The sequence below is a fragment of the Propithecus coquereli genome, unplaced genomic scaffold, assembly GCF_000956105.1.
Source record: "Propithecus coquereli isolate 6110/MARCELLA unplaced genomic scaffold, Pcoq_1.0 Scaffold244, whole genome shotgun sequence".
In the NCBI taxonomy this organism is placed as follows: domain Eukaryota; kingdom Metazoa; phylum Chordata; class Mammalia; order Primates; family Indriidae; genus Propithecus; species Propithecus coquereli.
Genome location: NW_012147997.1, coordinates 1,340,779 through 1,341,274, shown reverse-complemented (window position 1 = coordinate 1,341,274; position 496 = coordinate 1,340,779). Strand labels below are relative to the sequence as shown.

General features: G+C 33.7%; 1 protein-coding gene across 1 annotated transcript in view; it reads left to right on the top strand.

Moving 5' to 3' along the window:
- The window catches only part of LOC105812130 (canalicular multispecific organic anion transporter 1-like), a 171,550-nt gene that overhangs the window by 69,931 nt on the left and 101,123 nt on the right, over positions 1-496 (top strand). Inside the window, exon 5 of the mRNA XM_012646516.1 lies at positions 9-135. Coding sequence (XP_012501970.1) covers positions 9-135 — 127 coding nt within the window. The remainder of the gene's footprint in view (positions 1-8; positions 136-496) is intronic.

Below are 496 nucleotides of genomic sequence, written 5' to 3'. Positions count from 1 at the left end.
TCGTGCAGCTTGAACATAAAGATTCCGGAAGGAGCATTAGTGGCAGTTGTAGGGCAAGTTGGGTCTGGAAAATCATCTGTGCTTTCTGCCATTCTGGGAGAAATGGTGAAACTTACGGGAGTTGTCCAAAGAAAGGTAAAAATAATAATATGTTCTTTCAATATTTCCTGGTGTAAGAGACTATAACTAACTCATCATTAGTGCCAAGAAGAATTTATCAAATTAAACTGAAGATGCAAGTATTTAATGGGCATTTCTAGTTTATAACAAACGTTTCAATTTCCATAGAAATTGATTAACTATGGATGGATTAGGAACAGAATTCTGTCTGCCAAATACTTCAGCAAATCATTTATGAATGCCTATGGTAATTGTTTGATGTTATTAACTAAATTGCAACCAATTATAGAGAAACGAATGTGATTTATATTGTAATTTGATTGGGTTTCTAATTATCATTCAGTGAGGTTCCCTAAGTAATTACAGCCATTCCATT